The sequence below is a fragment of the Fundulus heteroclitus genome, chromosome 9, assembly GCF_011125445.2.
Source record: "Fundulus heteroclitus isolate FHET01 chromosome 9, MU-UCD_Fhet_4.1, whole genome shotgun sequence".
Taxonomy (NCBI): Eukaryota; Metazoa; Chordata; class Actinopteri; order Cyprinodontiformes; family Fundulidae; genus Fundulus; species Fundulus heteroclitus.
In genome coordinates, this window is record NC_046369.1 from 36,502,568 (window position 1) to 36,520,541 (window position 17,974).

The following is a 17,974-nucleotide window of genomic DNA, read 5'->3' on the forward strand; positions in this document are numbered from 1 at the left end:
GGGAAGCCAAGGCGTGGAACATATTGAAGACTTGTCAGACAAAAATATGGGGTCAGAAAATGCGTTTATTTTTATTACAAATTTAGGGTTCACATTTTTTTTTTCAATGTAGAGTTCATAGCAGTGCATATATTCAGATTTTTTCTGAAATCTCACTTTATGATATGTGGATAAAATGTGTGTTTTTTTTTTTGCGGCCACAAAACTTGGAAAACAAGATCACATCCTGTTTTTGTTTTGTTTTTTTCTTAGTGAGTTGCACAAACCAGCCAGTTTCCTGGTGCAAGCAAATCAATGCATATGAAAAACAGCAAGAACATGGAAGAAAGCTTTGTCCGCCATAACATTTCCAACATTGGGGGCGCAACATTAGGCAGTTTTTGTTTTCTACACTTAATTCTTTTTGTTTAAGGATTTCATGCGTTCATAGGCATCTTGGTCCCACATCTTGGGGTCCCAAGCAAGGAACCAGCCAGTGAAGGAGGGTGGCTCCTGCCCCTGCTTGATGGTGATGATGGGGATGCCACGACGGCCAGAGGGGTCTGATTTCACATACTCCTCAGCTGAAAGGAAAAGAAGGTGACGTTAAGAAACTCAAACTCAGGTGTGTTCTGGAAATGTTCTTTGCGATTGAGGTGAGGAGAGAGGGTAGGGGTGAGATGTACCGATTTTAGGCGCTCCAGCCTTCTCTGTTTCATTTGCTTCTTTTCCAATCCAGACAAAAACCTGAGGACAGAAACATCTGAATGAGTTTAAAGCCAGGAAATTGCCTGAAAAGAGATTTACCATCCACCCATGTAATCCTCCACAGACCTGATCCCATGTGTCCAGAATCATGACGTCGTCAGTTGCCAGATCGATCTGTGAGAAGTCGCCGGGCACCTCTTCTGCCTGTACATTGTGAAACTCATGCTTATGGAAAAGTATGATGCTTTGTAAACATGTTGCCATCCTTTGAACGTCTGTTCCCACAGTTTATCACATTATTACAACCACAACTTCCAATGTACCAAGTATATAAGGGATGCAGCAAACATATGAAAAGAAGATCAGACCAACACTACACTTCTTGGCTAATATGTTATTGCCTTGTGTGGCAGAAAACTGATGTCAGCATCCTGTTGTGGTGGTGCCTGTTGTCAGCTTAGAAAAGGAAGCTGGTCAGAGGAACACAGGCCAAACCTGCAAGAACACTTGTTGGAGCTTACAAAAGACTAGAGATGCTGCAGGGGTTTCACTTTTACAAAGTGACACATTGCAAAATGGTAAGGACTGTTTAGCCAAAGCAGAAGTGCGACAGCGGTTGCCATGATAAATGCTATCCAAAGAGAGCAGTCGGTAAGAAAGGAGGTAGGAAAAGAAGTCCTTATGCTCCCTCCCATGGTTAATTTTTCCTAGGAACCCTTACTGGTGCTAAGAAGCCTTAATGTATCCCACAGTCCTCACAGAAATCAGAGAAAATGTCCGGAGAGAAGAGATCACGCACTTTGTAGTTCATTTTCGGAAGGCTGTAGACCTCGATTTGACTCTCATCACCCATGAGCATTTCAGTCATATAATGACGTCGGAGTTAAAGGCTGTCCGAGTTCTTACTGTTGACCCCGTGAAAGGTTAAGAAACAGGAGCTAGGAACAGGAGCTAGAAGCTATTATTAAGGCTATTTGAATGGAGCCTGACTCTATAACATTAAAGACCTGATGTCTGTAGTAGTAAACAAGTGAACATGAATACTCACTATCAGCCGGCCAGTCTTATTGGAACATCCAAACAGTCTTGGAGGTTTGATGTTTTTCTGGAGGGTAATGGAGGTCTGGTAGTCTTTCTTTCCCCCCAGTGCTGACCAGAAATCAGCTGCCAGTAGGACAACATCTTGTTCAACACAACAAAGTACTACTTGCAACAGCATCTTGCGGTGGTTGAACGTCTACTTTTGCCTATCACCTTTCTCCTTGGATTCCTCCATCTCTATGGGAGTTCCACCCAGCAGGCTGGCAACATACTTGGCTGCATTCATCTCATCTGGACTTGCTCCTTTTCCCTTCCACACGAATAGGGAGTCCGGCGATTTCAGCACAAAGACGTCGTTAGTGTTGAGACTGGAGGCCGTAGCTTCCACCTGGGTGAGAGATGACAGATTTTCAATGTTTGTCCCGAAAAGCATCGTCTCTGTGTTACCTCTTTGTAAGAAACAGAGCCTACCTCAACAGCCCGCAAAGCTTTGGTGGAGCTCTGGCGGATATGGAAGAGCCGCGTGCTGGCAGGTTTGCTGTCTCCACCCTTGCGGGACGTCCCACCCAGGTGGATGACCAAAGGCTTGTCCTTAAACAAGCTCACAAGATGAGGGGGTTCTTGGCTCTGAGTGACCCGGACCTGTAGAGACACATCTGTTGCTTAAACGTTGTGTTTATAGAGGTTGTGGGTGTCACAGCTGCAGCCCATCTGCTTTAAACATAGAGCTAAGGCATCAAGGAAAATCTTGTATCCCATCAAAGACCAGAACGGAATCATCTGGGGCTTCAAAGTATTCGAAAAAGGCCCAGAGAGGGGCTAGTCATAAAAATGTATAAGCAGAAAAATGTTATGTCAATTATTGCAGGCAATGACAATGTAGAGGAAGCTCATTTCTATATAGAGTTTTAACTACTCAATATATTTCATGTTCACTGTTTGAGTACACTGACTAAACGATTTCAGGAGTTCAACCAACTATACTGTGATTCGCCACCAATGAGCAATATTCTTTCTTTAGTCCAGGCTTGTCCTGTAGCTGTACAGTGCTGCGCTGAGACATTTAGACAAGCTGGAAATGGCCGCTTGGGCGTGTATAACAATGAGAAGAGACTCAAGGACTCAAACCAGTATCCTAATTTTTAACTAAGTACCATTTTGATCCGACAATTAACCTGATCAGACTTCGCTGAAATATGTGCACATCAAGTTCTCTGAAGCTAAGATGAGGCAACACAAGCAGAGTGGTTAGCATTAGGCATCCTAAGTTATGCTCGAAACTCAGACTTTGACCAAAAAATATGTCAGAAGGTCAGTCAAGGCAGGCGATGTCTAATATTGTATTCCATGTTGTAAGAAGTCTTTTTAGACATTATGCTGTTCATGTTTTTAAATGGTATAATTTTGGACCATTTTCTTTGCTAGGTACCCTGTTTCCTCCCACCGATCATAAACATACATGTCAGTTTGAATGGCCGGAGGTGGAAAACTTAACCCAGTGGGCCTAGTGTACCTGATCCCAGGATCGGTTCACATTATAGGTCTCTGCTAGCAATAAACTTAGATTGTGTTTTTTATCTAACTTAGGTGCCATTCATTTAAAAAAAGTACAAGGATGGATCACTCTTTTGAATGAACATTGGTGGTGAATGCAAAAGTCTTTTTGGCTGTTTTTCAAGCAGTTTTATAACAGTTCTGTAGCTTGTTTCATTGCCCACGTTTTTTACCAAACACATACTCTTGTTTTATTATTGTGCCTCCAATTGTGTTTATGTTGTAGTGCACCTTGATTATTACAAACCCTGGGTTAACTTGATCTGCTTTGTACTCTCTTCATTTTAAACACAGAGAACAGAGGCTACCAAGAAACAAATTGTGGAACCACTGCACTGGCTAGCGGGTGAAAATTGGCAATTCTTCTTCTTTGGAACCCACAACATTTCCATTATCTATACCCCCTTGTCCTTGCAGGGTCGCTGGGTGCTGGTGCCTATTAACAGGTCATTGGGTGAGAGCAGGGGTACACAGGGGACATGTTGCCAGTCCATCAGAGGGTAACACAGAGACACACAGAACAAACCACCATGTACACACACACACACACACACACACACACACACACACACACACACACACACACACACACACACACACACAAACACACACACCAACGGGCAATTTAAGACTAGCAATCAAACCTAACAGTTATGTTTCTGAACTGTATGAGGAGGACAGAATACCAGGAGAGAATCTCCGCAGGCACTGAGAGATCACGCTGGGGGGGATTCACCCCCAAGACCTTCCTGCTGCAAGGAACCCGTGTTGGGCCTTTTAGTGCAGCCCACATTAAGTATCAGAACAAACAAGGTGCTACTTGAAAGGGAACTAAAAGTAAATAAAGTTTCCAGGAAATTAGTGTATTTTTCCGTGATTTGAGCAGGTAAATAAGACTATTTGCCAATGCACTAAAAATAGAAACAATTAATCTCCATTATCTCATTTCAAGTACAGCATATCTAATTATCTTATTTTAGGGGTAAGAATACTCATCCCATTGGCACTTACTTTTAGTTCCCTTTTTGCAGCGTGTGGGCAAAACAAAAAAAAAATGTTAATGGAATTGTATCTGGCAACTGCGATAGACTGGCGACCTGTCCATGGTGCACCCCGCCTCTTGCCCATTGACAGCTGGAGATAGACACCAGCACCCTTCGCGCTAGAAAATTGATGGATGGATGGATGGATGGATTTATCTGGCATCAGAAGTCGTAAAACTCGGCACAGAAAATATACTTGTTGTTTTTGGTAAAAATACAAGATGAGAATAACATACTTGTGTGGCCACTCCTCCCATTGAATCGTCCAGTCTCACTGTGAGAAAAGCCGACGCCGCCAGTTCATCCTGACTGCACTTGTGGCCTTGCCTGCAGCACAGGAATACAGTTGTTCTCCAATCACATGGATGTTGGTTCTCTGCAATCTGGTAATATCAGCCTGCTTCCCATATTATAAAGAAACATTAATGCCTGAAAATAATTTAATATTAATTGCAAAGTTTGCCAGCATTGTAGACAGTTAAGAACAGAAGGGTAGAGGAGATGTATAGAGGACTATCAGGGACCAGTTTGTCTGTAGCTATCTTAGAAATAGTGCTCCGTCATGCTGAGAAAGTTACACCCACCAGGTGTAGATGATGTGCTTCTGTCTGCCTCCATGATTGTAGGAATACAGCACCAGGTAACAGTCTCCTCCATAGAAGTGGCCATAGCTGGATGGGTCCACAGGAGCTTTGTCACCTCCTTCCACACGCCAGATCTGCCAATGGTGTCATATTTTAAACCACTAATATCTATACCACTACTATTACCAATAATAATAATAGGAAATATGTTTCCTAATTGCAGCATAGCCAGCGGCCTTACCTGGACCTTCCCACTGCCATCATCCACCATGCAATGTTGGGCAGCCATGGCGTTGTTACCATGTAGCTTTGTGGCATCAAAGGGAACATTCTCCACTTTAGCGATGCGGCCTACAGTGTAGGTCTGGCCCGTGCACTCTCCCTCCAGCCATTTGAAGAAGAACTGCTTGAATAGAGTGGTCTCACTCCCTGCGGGAATGATCTGAACCTGTTTTTGGCAGAGACACACCAAGCAATGAGTATCTTTACATGATACCTTGTAACGGAGATCTGATAAGATGGTTGGATGGCATGGCAACAGCACCTTTGTTCTTGGGGAGTAGTTTTTTTGTTTGATAAACTTTTGAGCAGCATTCAGCGCCTCTTTACGCTCATCTGGGTTTGCCTTCGGTCCTGCAATTTAGGGTATGGTACAATGGTCAGAGCTGGAGACACGTTGGTCTAATCAGTGAATGATTAACCTTTTCTTTAATAGAGAATTGTCACAGAGTACTAAACTTTTTGCTTTAATGAATGTACAAAATAGAGCCAGAAAAAGAAACAGAATTGAAAAGTCTTATACCTTTCCAAACAAATATGTTGTTGTCTTCTCCATTGTCCAAGATGTAGCATTCATCAGGAGAGAGCATGTTTTGTTTGAATGGGTTTGAACTGGCCACCAAAGTTGTTGTCAGGCTACCAGCAGCATCAGAAACCTGCAAATAAAAGACAGGATTTAAGCCTATTTCAACATTACATCCTGATTGATGACTTTACAATTTTTTAATCACTTTACTGCATGACGAAATCCCTAAAAGTAAGCAATGCTTATAAAAACACCAGTTTCTTCTAGTCATGTAGGCAGTAGTTTCCTAAATAAAACAGCCCAAAGCTTTTGCTACTGCCAGGGCACAGCTGTGTTGTGCTTCTGCATCCATGTCATCCTATAAGGATCTGTTCAAACATTCACATCTGTTAGAGGACATTTAAAATGTTGGAAGAAAAGCAGTCTGTTCAACTGCATGAAGCAGCTACACCACTTTTTTATTCTGCTAATGGTGTGCTTGGATAATAGGATTGATCTGTTTTTAGCTGTAAGTGCACCAGGAAGTTAGAGAATGCTGTTGTCTTGGTTTTGACCGTCGTCATGGCAATGTCTCTAGCTGACAACAGGGCTGCACAATTAATCGCATTTGCAATATAATCGCAATTTAAAAAAAAAAAAAAAAAAAACGCAATTCCCATATTGCAGAGGTCAGCAATTTTTGGCTATGCAATAATTAATGGGAAAGAGACGTCCTTTATGTAATACTGTATGTTTAAAGTGGGTTTACCTCCACATGAAAGGGAAGAGAGTTGCAGCAGTGAGATAATCAAATTGTATTATTTGTTTTAGAGTTTATATATTCATACTGTTTTTACCAGAAACTTTCAGGAATCTCACCATGGTATTTCGAAAGTTCTGGTCAAAGTGTTAATTACATAGACTTGTTTGTTAGTTGCACTTTGCACTTTATTTTCAACAAGGATTGATGTCCAACTCAACAAGCTATTCTCTTGAATAATGATATTCTGATAAATAAATAAAAAAAAACCTGTTATATTTCTTGTCTAAAATAGTCCTTCTTTACGGACATCTTTATCTTCAGGGCTCAAAATTAAATCTCAATTATGGTTGAAATAAATCGCAATTTAGATTTTTGGCAAAATTGCACAGCCCCAGAGGACAATGTAAAACAGTTAATGAGCAACACCTGTATACATTGTGTTTTTAGTCATACTGCCAATCAAAGCAGTTTTACACAATATTTTACATTGATCTATTCACACATTTATTCAGAAAGGTCTCAGCACAGATGTAGTAAACCTGGCGTTGAGCGTCTTGGGTAAAAAGACTTTGTCATATGAAAATAGACATTTTCCAAATATGTTTCTGATTTCTAGAAAACAATTCTCACTAAACCAAAGCTGACCTGGGTCATCCTTCCATTCACATGACAAAGCAGTGGGTCTGTCCAATACCAAACTTTGATGCTGATACTTTGGTGCATGCTTGTTATGAAAGCAGTGGAGAGTTCCACAACCAACTATTGGCCAGTACGACATTTGGTTACCATGGAAACAAAACGCGGAAAAGAAACCTTGCTGACCAAGGTGCCACCTGAAGGAACATTTTACTTCAACAACATTCTCCAGACAAGAGCTGTCATGATTTCCAGGTGTTTGTTCTGGACTGATTCTTTAACCTCCTGGATCATGCCCTCTTTGGTTTAATATCCTTCTGTGTTTTTGCTTTGTTTGTTTTAGTTAGTGGATTCTGTTAGTTCATTCTGTGATCATTTTTGTATTATATTCTGTTATATATTATATATATTATATATATATAATATATAATATATATTATATATGTCTTCCTGTGTTTCCTTCCTGTTCTGCTCCTGTTAATTATGTCTTCTTCTCCTCCTGTCACCTTGTTTCTCTGTGCCTGCTGTAGTCAGTTCCGGTGCAACGACTGTAAGTTTCCTTATTTACATTAAACATCATCGTCATCACCATTTGGGTCTCCATTTTAGGTCCTTTTGCTACCTCATCATGACAAGAGAACCACAATGCTGTTTGACTATATTTTGAGTCTATAAGAAATCAAAATAAATAACTCTACTTTTTAACTATCACAAGCCTAAATAAGGGAATATCTGAAGAAAGGGACACATTTTATTGAGTTGAGGATTTATCTGAAAATTTTAGCAGGAAATTCACTTCAGAGAAAGACTGAAAAGACCTATGGAACGTCCAGAGGTCTGATATTTATTGAAGGCACATTATTATTCCAGTAGGTTCTGAGGACTCTTTTTTCCAGGGACTTGCAGTATCTATTAGATTGGATTGTGGTGAATTTTCTACAAAGCAAGGCCTTTAACCCAAATGTAATTGTAAGGTTTGAAAGACAATTAGAAGACTACAGTGGTGCTCTATATGTTTAAACTTCATCTGGGCCTTGATGAATAACTTTGAGCTTTCTGTAGACTTTTAAGATCAAGATCAGATTATTGATAGAGATTCACACGTTTTAGCTGAAAGGTTACACTGTAAAAACTGACACCTGCTTTAAGTTCAATGCACTTAATTTTTCCTACAAACTAAACTTTTTACAATGGGTTTTTAGCACAGAACTTAAGTTTGTGGGTTTTTCAACATGTAACTTGTTGCAAATTGTCCTGACTTGCTTAAATTGGGAATATGCAAATCTGAAAGTGACTTGATTTGCAATTTCAAGACACCTTTGCACTTTTGTTTCTACGTTGAAGAGGCTTGAACATTTTGTCAGTGTATTGTTGTTGTTCCTTTTAGTATTGCTGCCTATATGTGTATCTAATTTATCATATATTATTTGTAAGTATGTAAATAGTAATATTGGAAGGAAATATATAACTTGTTGCACATTATTAAGACATTTCTTCCTGTAACCAGTAACAGTATACAAGTGAACCTTTCATAGAGACATGTTCACCAGTGGCATATCTTTACCAGATACAGAGAAGCCTTATTCTTCTTGGCCTTTTCATCACACTCATCAGAGTCTCCTGAAGGTAACTCTGGCTTTGGTCCAAGTTCCTGTTAAAAAGCAGATGACTGTTGATGGACCTCTTAGAAACCAAATGACCAGCAACAAAGATTTTGGGAAAAAGCTTACTTTGGTGACAGCCTCTGGTTCAGATCCCTCTTCGATCATGATCATGTCAGCGCGCCCATTTCTCTCATTGTCACGGATGTCCTGGGCCATCTGAGTGGTCTTCAGCCGCTCATAGCGATTGCTCTCACTGCCAGACCAGTGGTAGATCTCCTGTTTGTGCACCATGCGGAAGAGAAGGGAGCAAATTAAGGAGGGATTATGCCTTTATTTTCATTAGCGTAGACTTTGTCTTACCTTTCCCAGGTCAATGATGAAGCAGTCTCCTTTGTTGAAGCTCGTCCAGGTCAGGGCCATCTCAGTGGCTCTGACCGTACGCCGGCCTTTGACGCGCAGCAGGCGCTTCACATCCATGTTGTTGGTCACAACATGCTTGAAGCCTGAGGCTACTCCACCTTCCTGTAGGTAACAAATCATTAACACAACATTAACACTTAATACAAATGCTCAAAGACCAAGCATGAAAATCATGAATATGTTAAACATCACATCCTGCAAACAACGTTGTTAGGCATTTCATTCTGTAAAGACAGAGAAGCGCTTCTCTCTAATGCACACACCACCCTGTTTGCTCAACTTTCAACCACCAAACCACAAACAAATGAACACGTACAACTCCTTCCCTTGGATTAAAGCTTGATCCCTTTGCAATCCTTCCATTTGTTCTTTCTAGGAACCACTGAATATGTCAGGCTAACAGGTAACAGCCCACAACTCCAGGAATTACACTCACACTCCCATATTGCACAAACACTTTAAAAACCACAACGCCTTCTTCTGACTGTGTAGACTTAACAAAAGACGACCTGGTTAGCTGAATCAAATAAATTTTTGTCAAATAAACTGAAGAAAAACTTCATATTTTGCTGCTGTACTTGCTGCTGTAAATCTGAAGAAAAAGCCTCATTATAATGCAGCGGTTCCCAAAGTTTGGGTCATGACCACACTGGGGGCCGTCTGTCAAGAAGTGAAAGATCCTATGGTGTTGAAGTCTTCAGAAGTAAAAGTAAATAACAAAAGGGATTATGATAAGAACATATTTATTCTATAAAGAATAGAGTATTTAACAAACAGTGGGACTCGCAAGTCTCTTCCAGTGTTATTTAGTGGGCCAGAAGCTAAAAGGTTTGAGCAATTATCATCCGAATACTATTGTAAAAAATCTCTTAGCGTTAGTTTAATTGCAGTCACAAATAATCCAGTGGGCTTTAAAGGCATTCTGGAGCGGAATATCATAAACTGAAACATCTTTATGGTTGGACTGCAATGGAAGAAAGTCTGCCCTAAGGTTCAGCCTACAAAACAAAAGGAATGTGGTGACTCATGGCAACATGCAGCCGAATTTAAAAGGAATGTTTCCCACAGCGAGATCCTGTGTGATAATCCCACTTATTTATTTATTTTTAAATGTGCTCTGGAAAACAAGAAGAGCAGCAAAATGGAAAAAAATGATCAGTATTGGACAAACTATTTAAGTTAATGGCATTTGTAGCAGTCTGGTGTTTTGGCATTTGTCAGAGTGTGTCCCTGTTTTTCCTGTTTGCTGGTTCAAACTCTCCATGGAAACCCTCCATGGAAAACCAGGAGGAGCAGCCTACCACAACTCCAGAGAGCTCCCAGAATAACCCAACAAATTCAACCCCTCAGCTTAAAAAGTTCCATGCCTGCTGCACATTAATAACAAATGAAGTCCTTCTTTTCATTGGTAGAAACACAAGTTATGAAGCAGGAGTATCTCACCATGTACTTTATGCCAGACTTGAAGTAACCCTGGAAGGTGAGCGACTCTTGGTTTTGGAACTCGTTGAATTGCACCGCAGCACCACCGAGGTGATCATCCAGCTGAGTGATGAGAATGGCTGCAGCCCCGCTCTCATCTTTACTTGCTTCATTGCCTGCAGCACAACAGATAGAAGAAGGATAAAACTGTTTTCTGTAAGAAAGTTGCAGATGAAAACTGAATGATTATAAATCAGTTATACCAATCCATGAGTGCACATTGTATGAAGGAGCAGGAGTGGTGAAGAGGACGATGTAGGCATCCCCTGTGTAGAAGTCTCCATAGAGCTTTGATGGAACGGGTGCCAAATCCATCTTCTCCACTCGCCATATCTGCAGTCCGGGCTTCTTCCCTGCAGACTGGAACTCCTTGTGTACCATGGTGCTGAAGGCCTTAAAGCAGACAGACCTTCACTGATGCATACTTGCCCACCTTAGAGGAAACTATTGACGAGTTTCTCAAATGGAACAAATTCCCTTTTTGAAATCCATTTTTTTAATTTCTTTTTCCAAGCCAATCAGTGCCCTTTCTCTCCTCTAAGGCGATCACAAACCGGTTCGCTTTGGGTTGGAGACAAGAAAGTTTTCATTCTCTTCAGCAGTGCAAGCATTTAATTTTTATTCAGTGACTCAAATATGTTCGCACGGTAAAGATCTAGGTCCGCTTTGAAAACCACCACAAACCAGTTGGCATCAAAGCATCTACTGTAGCGATCGTTACTGTGCTTTGTTTCATTTCCTCTAAACTCTTCTAGGGTTCCAAGAACACTAGGTTCAGCCCACGTTACTGAACCTGTCATACTGGCACTTAATTAACTGAGCTGCTCTTGAAGGTAAAACACTGTGTTTGATGCATCAGGGTGTGTCTAAGCCAACCTTCTATCAGGCTAAACTGCAAAGTGTATGCAGGGTTCTTTAAAAATGAGGAACCACTCCCCTCAGGCACTTAGAAACTGCAATCGTGCAAGGCTTCCTTTTCGCAATTATGCCCAAGTGGCAAAAGGCAAACAAACAGCCTTTCCACATCCAACCACCTTGCATAAATATTTGTATAACATTATGCAAGAAAATGTATATCAGCAGTATCAGGTCATAATGTGCATTACGTATGCATTCTTTATTTTAGTTGAATGAAAACTTGTAGTGAATCTTCAGTCAGCACGGTCAGGCTTGCAGGAACTCATTGCTGTTCCATAAAAGCAACGTAGAATCTAAAAAACGTTATAGCACGGAAGATCAATTGATACAAGACATTTTCCTCACCTGGGTGGGGAGAGAAGTCAGATTCTGTGTGTTGAGAAGCTGCACTGCTGCTCTTCCAATCTTCCGCGCAGATCTGTTTGAGCTGCCGTGGGCTATAAGAGCAGAGGAAACATCCGCCCTCAGACAGAGAGGCGTGTTCAGCCACATCCAGGCCCGGCCCAGCCTGCAGAAGAACACTTCTCCTAACTTGCTGCAAAGATTTCCAAACACACACAACATCTGAACCTCCCGAGTCCCATTTTGACTTAACTTAGACTTTAATCCTGGGGAGAGTAATGTGTCACTTTTAAGACACAGTAGATGATCTATGCTTGAACATGCACATGAAAACAGGAAGTGAAAACAAAATGAGATTTAAGCAGACTTTAAGCTTACCCTACATACTTCTGTTCTCTGTTTACTGGTGGAATCCATCTGATATTTATTTACAATTTCCTGGTAGTTCAGGTATGAAGGCTTCACAAAGTTCTCCTGATCCTTTGTTAAAGTCACAGTAACATTTGGAAGGCTGGCATTTTTACATTTGGGACTGTAAAACAGAAAATGCCTTTTCCAAGCATGCCTTCCCCTGACAACAGTCAGCTGTGATACCGTTAGCATCTATTGGTTGTTGAAAAAGTTGAAAAAAATGTGTATTCTCTCTCAGGATGTGGGGCAGCAAGATAAACCTATATCCTAACCCGGCCGTGTTTTTCTAGATCCAGCAGTTGTAAATGACCTACTTATAATTACAATGCCCAAAAGTATTCTCTCATTTTTTTAGTTAAATCTGCATTTCTGCCAGAGCCCTTCTAGTCGAAGGAATTTGCTTTTATCTGAGGTCTTTCCTCAATAGAGTGAGCCTTTTATTTGTGAAGTACTGGGTTTCGCTGTGTTTACATATAACACATGAAACTTGATCTCATGGTACTGGAGATCTCTGTTGGCTACCAAACAGTAAAAAATCAGGAAGTAGAATTGGCAGCCATCGTCTTTTTAAGGTCCGAGCACTATTTATGAATCCTTTACACCAGATTTAGCAGTTATAAGATGAATGCTGAGGAACAGGGACAGTTTTGTTTTCTATTTTATCCACTTGCAAGCATGGTAGTTAACTTCAGTATTAGCAGTTGGTCTGAGTGCTTTTCCCCTCAGAGCTTAATGCATTTTGCCGGTCTGAGCAAACACTTCACCTGGCAGTCAAGGGAATTGGGCTCAGCTTCTGCTGTGCTTCCTGTATCTGCATCAAACGCTTCACAATGCTTTCGCTGGATAAGCAGAGTGAAAACTGACAGAGGTAGGCCTACATCTAAAATGCAGTGGGGTCATATCCAAATGAATTCCAACACCAGACAGTTAAGCTGGTCTAAGAAGCCCTTTTCTGCGTATGTCAAATACAAATCTATGACAAGAATGACTCATAATTTCTCTAAAGTGGAAAAACACTTCCAAATATAGAACGTTGACTCATCTGTTTCCTGAGCTCTTGCAGTGGATCTCTAATGGCCAGAAGAGCGGGCCTTCACTTGGAAGTCATGATAAACGCCCCTCTTTCCTGCTTCCACAGTTGATTTAGAAATAGCTTGTTTGTAGTTCTAGTCCACGCTTTAGCGATTGTGTGGCTTTGGCCTGCCGGCGGCCCAAGAATGTGGCACCGCTGACGCCCATGTGGCAGTTTGACAGAAAGCAAAGGCGCAAATCTCTCCTCTGAGCTCCGTGTGTCGCCTCAGGTCAGGGCTGGCTCCATCAACTCCCACTGTCAGAGCTGCATCAGCACATTCTGCCTCACTGTGCAGAATACACACACCCCTGTCCCTATCTCAGACATGCCAGCTCGATCCCACAAGACCAAACAGATGCACAAAAACTAACACAATGGCTGAGCAGAAAGATGGCCACACACAAGCCTGTTCCATCATGTGAGGCCCAAACACCTCCCTGAATTATAAGTTGCATAACTCTCAGGGATAGAGTCTGCTGTCGTGACCAAAGGGGAGTTTTTGCCCAAAGATACACACCGCCCATCGCAGTATTTTGATAAAACATATGGCGCAGTGATATAACAGGGATTTATTTTAGGAGTGAACATCAGACATACGAAGAAGCCTGGATCCAGGAGTCAAATTTGCCCGCGGGTCCCTCTCAGTTTTAATTTCCTGCTGCTCAGTTCATGTGGAAGATCATTTGCAGCTGGTAGCGTCCCAAAACTGATGCTAATGTATGTGTCAGTTTAATTACTTGTATAAACCCTAAATTCTGCTTTCTCACCAAGACCTGATCGAGACTAATATGAATCACCTTTCTTAGCTGTGGTATGGGAGTGGAGAGGGTTTTTTTTTTTACCTTCACATCTCAGCCGGGGTGGAGTCAACTGTCTGGCACCACGGCCCTCTTAAAATACCCAATAAAACCTAGAAGATTGTTTTTCTGTTTAATGTGCTAAATATGCATCAAAAAAGCATTTACTTTACGAAGGGGGATAATGTAGCTGTGTGATTTAGGAAAATTCTAAACTACAAAGAAAAACGAGAGGCCAAGAGAAATGTTTTTTGGTAATTTTAGGAGTGTAGCTGACTTACCAAATAACATTTCCTATATCTACCATCCTCACTATGAAATCTCCAACATACAAGAATTTGGCATAACCCAGGCTACTGATGGAACTTGTAAACATTTCTTAGACAGCAAATATTTCTATAACTTATAATGCAAATTCAGGTAGAATGTACTGGAATACTGACATGCAGCAATTTGATTACAAATATGTACAAAGGCAATTTTCGATATCTAGTAAGTTGTTCATTTATGCATTGTCAATGCATTAGGAAGGGAAATTAAAATTGGGAGGAAACCCTAAATGTTTCTCCTGATACAAAAACAAAACAAAGAAAAAACTCTTGTTTCTGATATCCATAATGTTCATTCCAGAAAGAAAACAAACTTTCATTGATATATATGGAAAGAGATGCAATTAATTCTAACCTTCATAGTTTTTCAGATACCTAAACTATTGATTGAACATTTGGAATATCTGAATGGTTCTTCATAACTCGGAAAAAACGGTTATCTGGTTGCTACAGCATCCGACTGCAAAGCCCATTTAAAAGCAGATTTATGGAGTGATATATTGGGAGAAAAAAAACTGCTCGTAGCTTTATTTAGTGCCTTTAAGAACACAATGATGACATATGTACCCCAGCCAGGACCCAAAGTTAAAATCCCCAAACTCACCTCACTGATCAGCATCACTCCGCTCACTAAACCTCAGAAAACTGCTGAAGTATAGCTCAATCAGTCAAAATTATAGGGCTTTTGAAGAAATTTTGTGGAGATAGCACATGTGAATCTCTGTTAAAATAAGATTAATATGCCACAACAGGCAACAAAAATCTAAAAGTACAATCATAGCGAGCTCCATCAACTCCGTGGTATTTCAATCTAACCTCAGGCGTAGAAAGCCACACACCACAAATCCCTCCCTGTCAGTTTAGTAAACAAAATCTGAAACAAAATTAAAAAAATGCTATTTTAAAATTAGGTTTTCCAATTTTAAAATAGCATGCTTTGTCATGATTCCAGGTAGTAGATGTGCTATATTTTGTCACAAAAAGTTTGCTCAAATGCTAACATTGAATTGTCTTACAAAGCTGACTGAAAACATAAACCCAGTCAATGTACAGTACAGTTACTCAACTCTAGGTACAAAAAGATTTGCAAAAGAAATGAAGCAGGACAGGGAGTTAGCGATTCTAATATGAGATAAATGAATTTTGCAAGGCAATATTCTTGGATCATCAGCAATCCCCCAAACTCTTCTGCTAACTCTCTGCCTTTCATTTTACAAGGTTTACCTCAGATGTACGAGGGATTTTGGAGCAGATATGCGGGGGGAGGAACAATAACCTGATGGGGATACAAAGTAATGCTGTAGGGGAAGAGGATTTGAGCTTCACATCAACAACACAGCTTGTCATCGGGTCCAGATCAAAACTGCTTGTGGACATTTGTCTCTACTGTACCAATGTAATAAATGTGTTCTTGATTGTAGGACAGTTTTCAAGGATAAAAGAAAAATGTATTGTATTGAGGTATAGACTACATATAAAACTGATGGATGCAAACCACCGCCCAGTCAGGCAGATTTCCTCTGTGCTTTTACTTCTGGACAAATCTGGAAAAATCTTTTACTTGTGGAAAAATCTGTGTTGGTGTTTTCAAACTATATACAGGTTTTAAAACACTGATTATTTTTTGCAGAGCATTTTATATCGCTTTGTGTTTCCTGTATATTAAACCCAAATGCCTCATCAGTCACTGTACAATTTACAGATAAATATTCCTAGAATTGTCCAGACAAACGGATCACAGTTTGAGAGACTGAAAGGTTGTGTGTCTAACCAGATGGTCAGCAGCACAGGAGAACCACAGGGGACTATACTCTCACCATTCCCTTTCACTCTTTACACCTGAGACTTCCAATACAACAGACTCATGTCATCTGCAGAAACGCTCAGATGACTCTGCAGTCATTGAATGCATCAGAGATGGACAGGAAACTGAGTACAGGGAGCTGGTGGACGGCTTTGTGGCATGATGTGGAAGCAATCATGTCACTCTGAATGTGGAGAAAACAAAGGAGATGATTTCAGGAGAAACAGGAAAAGGTCCAACACTATTACCATACTGGGAGAAGAAGTGGAGATGGTGGCAGAGTATAAATACCTCGGTGTTCATCTGGACAACAGACTGGACTGGAGCTGCAACTGTGAAGCTGTTTACAAGAAAGGATAGAGCAGACTGTACTTCCTGAGGAAGCTTAGGTTCTTCATGGTTTGCATGAAGATGCTGTAGATCTTCTATACGTCTGTTGTGGAGAGTGTGATCTCCTCTGCCGTCATCTGTAGCAGCATCAGAAAAACTGACTTAAAGAAGCTCAAAAAGCTAATAAAGAAGGCCGGCTCTCTTCTGAGTAACCTTCTAGAACCTCTAGAGATGAATTTGCAAAGGATTAGTCATAAAATTAAGAACATTATGTGCAACTCTAAGCATCCTTTTCATTAGATTATCGTACAACAACAATGTGTCTTCAGTCAGAAGATCCAGGAGATCCTTCCTGTCTGCAGCCATCACCATCTGCAACACCTGATTGAAGAAGCCCCCATGAGTTACACAAACATTTAATCTCCTTTTGAATAATGAAGTATTTTCAAATTGAAGTTGAATTTCAACATAGGTCTTCAAAAACATGGAATACAAATAGAAATAGACAGACTTTATTCTTATTCAACTGCTCATTCACTACGAACATTAGACCAAAACCTTGTAGCAAGGCTCCAAGTAAAAATAGAAGACAAAGAGAAACATTTATAAATAGGCCTATAAGTATTTGTCATTTGTCAGGAATGTAGCACCAAACCAAAAACAATGCATTTTATATCTACAGCAAAGTTATGTGTGAGACAATATGAATAGTGTAAGTATGAAACAGCAGGATGTATTGCAACAATGAATGGACCATATGATAGTACAGATAATTCAGTTACTCAATGCAATCTAGAGTTCACAGTGTCCATGTAAAGTGACTAGTTTTGTATATGTAAGTAATGACTTACAAAAAATATATCTAACCCTAATCTTTTCAGAGTTTGTCACATTACAACCTTAATACTGGATTTTGTTTTTATTTCTTTTTTTCTTCATTTTATGATGAATCAAGAGAAGGCAAAGAATATTTATAAGGTGTAAGTAAAATTCTGGCTAGCTTTAGAAATGTTTGTTTTTCTTACAAAAAAAATCTACACAATTTAATTTGCTTACACTATCATGTTCTATATTTTAGTTTTTTCAAAACACAACCAGAACCACAATGAAATTGCTTAGATCAAAGTATGTGTATGTAATACAATGATCTATTTGAAATCCATACCTACATTTTATTGACAATTTGTGTGAGCTTGTTCGTCTTATATTTATCCCAGTCCAGTCCAAAAATAAGTCTTGTAGCTGTAAGTGCAGTAAGAGCTGGCGCTGAAAAGTGTCTGCTCTGCCCCATACATACTTCTGCCACTTTTCACATTTTTATTTCGAAAACAGGTGAAAACATGTGAAATTTATGTATCCTTTACCTTCCACTG

General features: G+C 40.3%; 1 protein-coding gene across 1 annotated transcript; it reads right to left on the reverse strand.

Annotated features, from left to right (window-relative positions):
• Nucleotides 1-182: 182 nt before the first annotated feature.
• scinla (scinderin like a) lies at nt 183-12,023 on the reverse strand. Its single transcript, XM_012882517.3, has 17 exons — nt 11,862-12,023; nt 10,802-10,991; nt 10,560-10,714; nt 9,057-9,218; nt 8,823-8,972; nt 8,657-8,743; nt 5,712-5,844; nt 5,454-5,542; nt 5,151-5,357; nt 4,910-5,043; nt 4,562-4,652; nt 2,200-2,370; nt 1,942-2,116; nt 1,736-1,851; nt 814-891; nt 666-726; nt 183-563 (listed from the first exon to the last, which is right to left on the reverse strand). The coding sequence occupies exons 1-17, from the start codon at nt 12,006-12,008 to the stop codon at nt 394-396; spliced, it is 2,316 nt and encodes a 771-aa protein (XP_012737971.2). The 5' UTR covers nt 12,009-12,023; the 3' UTR covers nt 183-393.
• Between the last annotated feature and the right edge of the window lie 5,951 nt (nt 12,024-17,974).

Bases quoted from the DNA above. Each gene is read 5' to 3' on its own strand.
- scinla (XM_012882517.3), bottom strand. From the start codon at position 12,008: ATGTGGCTGAACACGCCTCTCTGTCTGAGGGCGGATGTTTCCTCTGCT. The intron at 5,358-5,453 runs GTGCTGTTGCCA...TGCCAAAAACAG, and splicing joins ACTACTCCCCAAGAACAAAG to GTTCAGATCATTCCCGCAGG. The intron at 2,117-2,199 runs GTAGGCTCTGTT...TCTCTCACCCAG, and splicing joins AAGCTTTGCGGGCTGTTGAG to GTGGAAGCTACGGCCTCCAG.